This window comes from Sphaeroforma arctica, assembly GCF_001186125.1.
Source record: "Sphaeroforma arctica JP610 unplaced genomic scaffold supercont1.355, whole genome shotgun sequence".
In the NCBI taxonomy this organism is placed as follows: domain Eukaryota; class Ichthyosporea; order Ichthyophonida; genus Sphaeroforma; species Sphaeroforma arctica.
The window spans coordinates 1-4,216 of NW_014040203.1; the positions used below are offsets into that span (position 1 = coordinate 1).

The following is a 4,216-nucleotide window of genomic DNA, read 5'->3' on the forward strand; positions in this document are numbered from 1 at the left end:
AGTGTACATAACCGCACTATAATATATAACCAGATGCATGTGAACAAATGTTCAGACTACTCAACCAGTGCTTTTATCGCCCTCGTCACTTCATAAGTTTCCCATGTCGTCCGCGTGTGATATAAATATGCAGAGTGCAAGTAACATATTCAAGTTGTGTTTGACAACCGAGAGACACGCCACTTTCACTGTACTTGTGTTGATCATTCATACACCTATATTTATATACATAATTGCACAAAACAAATATACACATATACACATAGATGTACACACATGTATGTATACATTTCATAAGTGCGTGTGTGTCTCATACATATATGCATGTTGTACCTCGCATGTACTGTTCTTGCCCTTCCACATAGTCTCTGTGCTATCCGCCTCCAGGAGCGACACAACTGTCCCCACTTTCAGTGAGATCTCTCCCGGTTGCCTAGCAACGAACTCTGTTAGAACTATGGCTGCGCCAATTGCCGTGCAGTTGTTACTTTGTGAGATGGACGAGAGGGAATTGCGAGACCCATTGAAAGGCCCCGGTTTCCGTCGAGTTTCCGTCTGGACGGTGCAATGTGTATAAAAACATGAGGATTATTTGGCACGTATTTGAGAAACGTTCATATGTACGAAATTAAAGAGGTATATTAGCATGAACCCATGAGACGGTATCCACGGAATTGATTGTGAAACTTAAAAATCTAAACTATGCGGATTCGTACATATGAAAAGCCAATGGCCATCGGATATTCGCCTATCTTTCAACTGTGTCATACGATTCAGAAAGAAATCTATTTATATTCTGAGCGTGGGAGTTGCAATTCGGATCAACCATATCCAGCTATCGCACCCAACCCAACAGAATGGCCTTGCCTACTGATCCCCCCCACAATACAAAAGTCCCCAACACCAGGCATTCGCCCGTGTGAGTAGAGTGTAGGTAACGCAGAACGGCTGTCACGTGCTACAGCACGTTTTAGCGATTTATCTCACACCTACGTCGGATTTAGGGTTTCGGGTTTAGGGTTTTTATTTCACAATATGTACCTACCTCGGTTGCTTTTACAGCGGTTGCTTCGCTTTCATCATCGGCCGTCCCGCTTTGATCCCGTAATGTGACGCTGTGCTCAATGGTGGGTCTGTTGTAGTGTCGTGACTTGCGTTTCGCGCTCGATTTGGGCGCCTCGATATCTATAAATAGAACAGTTGAAGGGCATCTACATTAGTGACAATCCCAGGCTGGCGAGAGTGGGTTATATATTGTTTGTATACAGATTCACCAAATCTAATCTACCAAAAGTGCTACTACCAGGAATGCTATAGTACAATATATACATATACAAGATTTATACGCTATATATAATATACGTACATTGCAAGGTGGCACAAGATGCAGCAAAAGTTATTATATTGTAGTATATATATATATATATATATATATATATATATATATATATATATATATATCCGTAAACGGGACTACATATACAATCACAGCCAATAGTATATATATATACAGTCTAACATATCTCCACTAAGAATTATATAAAACCCCTAAATATGCTCAATACCACTCACTCTTTACTGGGGGTGGGCATATTTTCTCGATAAGGCGGATGCATGACGCAGGCACAAGCCCTGTCTGCAGATTGGATTTGACGAGCCACAACTGGTCGAACTCATCTTCCCGCATGTCTATGACGGCGATCTGCAGAAGTGAAGGCCATTTTATCATAAATATATATATGTGTGTGTGTGTGTGTGTGTGTGTATGTGTGTGTGTGTGCTAGTCCAACTAGAGATATAGGTTCTAATTGTCAACCTGGCGTGAAGTCAAAGTCATTATGATGTATATTATATATATATATATATATATATATCTTTATGTCTATATACAAATCCCTTTCATTTGTATATCCAGTACTCCTATGTGGAGCTCGTAATGTTGCGGTTAGAAACCAGGGTTTTTTGAGTGGATGCCGACGACTTTGAACCCGTATATATATATATATATATATATTATGACATATATATATATTGTAATACATATATATTGTAATATATATATATTGTAATATATATATATTGTAATGTATATATATTGTAATATATATATATTGTAATATATATATATCGACCTTTTTACGCCACATGATATTCATGTACAACAAATAAACACATGCCTTTATACCTGCATTTGAATATCTATGGCTCTGATCTCCTTCGAAAAATATATAAAGTCAGTCAAGGATAGGTAAAACAAATACACAATAATCTTGTTTGTATGTGCATGTACCTTTCCTTTCGTACTAAAAGTATGTAATGTTAAAGAATGTACATATATTTTTATACATATATACGCTTTATCCTTGGGTGAATACTCATAGTATTATAGTCTCCGATAAAATTCGGATACGGAAATGAATCTGTTACAACATACACGTACACATAGAGCCACCTACCTTGTCAGAGCCTCGATGGTTCAGAAATAAACTTGTTTATATGCACATAAACCTACTCATAGCAACAGTACCGGGTCGCCAACTGAAAGGTTCAGTTTTTCGGTAGTATCTACGGCTGTACAACATAACAAACTTGGTTTATGCTCACATACATATACCCTATTATGCACCTACCTGGTCGCCGACTCGAATGTTTAGTTCTTTGGTAGCATCTACGGCCGTGTGAGGGAGCACAGCGCGGCCTGCAAATGGGCGTCAGTGGTAGTGGCGATGGTAGTGTTAGACTAGTTTCAAATTAGTGTTCAAACTGCACCTTGTGTTGTCAAATTAGTGCGAAATAGTTGCAACACCAATCCGAGCGTGTGCTGTGATACGTTTTCACTATATATATTACAACTCGATATGTTAATCAGTGAAATAATAGTTTATGTAGCATATACACACGTATGTAGTACATGCACATATATCTGGTAGAAGCACATTTATGTAGTATATATACATTTATGTAGTACAAATATATTTATGTGGTACCAATATATCTATCTAGTTATACACATTTATACAGTACATACACATTTATATAGTATATATACATGCGATATATATACATTCACGTAATATATATACATTTATGTAGTATATACACATTTATGTAGTATATATACATACAATATATATACATTCACGTAATACATATACATTTATGTAGTATGTACACATTTATGCAGTACAAACACATTTATGTAGTATATATACATGCAATATGTACATTCTCGTAATATATATACATTTATGTAGTATATATAAATGCAATATATATACATTCACGTAATATATATACATTTATGTAGTATATACACATTTATGCAGTACATACACATTTATACAGTATATGCGCACGCTCCCAAATACAGGCATAACTTAACAAACACTCACAGCACTCCCCTTCCAATGCTGTTACAGTTCTAGTGTATAGGACTACCTACCAAATGCAAAGGCCGGGATGTTTATAGTAGAGGTACCCGTTATCTTATCAGTGATCATCTGACCTTTCTCGTCTAGTGCAAGCCAGGACAAGATGACCCCACACCCCACCACCGGGCCAGGCGGAGCCAGTAGACACGACAACCGCTCCATGTACGCGTGCTAAACATAGAACAGGTGTGATATAAAAATAATAGATGTGATAAAAATAGAATAGATGTGATAAAAATATAATAGATGTGATAAAAATATAATAGATGTGATAAAAATATAATAGATGTGATAAAAAATAATAGAAACTGTGAGTTTATAGACACGTTTTGAAATGTCTCACACCCCACTACAGGGCCAGGAGGATAGAGAAGACACGACAACCGCTCCATGAACGATAGACAAAGATACAACTCGATGTGATATTAATACAAAGTGACAGACTAAATCAACTACTTCAGGAAGACGCTACAGCCGCTCTATATAGACGCGGTAGAATTACAATCGAAAACATATTTAGTAGTATAAATACAGACAAAGTGTATATATAAATATATATATATATATGTATATATATATATATATATATATATATATATATATATATATGTATGTATGTGTATATATAAGTATGTATGTATGTGTATATATACGTGTGTGTGTGTGTGTGTGTGTGTGTGTGTGTGCATGTGTGTGCAAACGTATAACTAATAAAAATATACACACCAATATGGTTCGTGTCTCCTGGAAATCATGCGTGTTGGCTGTAGTTGTGCATTTCAGAG

The 4,216-nt window shown here is 36.3% G+C and overlaps 1 protein-coding gene across 1 annotated transcript; it reads right to left on the reverse strand.

The window, feature by feature from the left end:
- Positions 1-291: 291 nt before the first annotated feature.
- SARC_05519 (hypothetical protein) lies at positions 292-3,593 on the reverse strand (the record flags this gene model as incomplete). Its single annotated transcript, XM_014300607.1, has 5 exons — positions 292-555; positions 1,046-1,185; positions 1,573-1,702; positions 2,631-2,698; positions 3,443-3,593. 5 exons carry the CDS (start codon positions 3,591-3,593, stop codon positions 292-294), a joined length of 753 nt encoding a protein of 250 aa, XP_014156082.1.
- Positions 3,594-4,216: the final 623 nt, after the last annotated feature.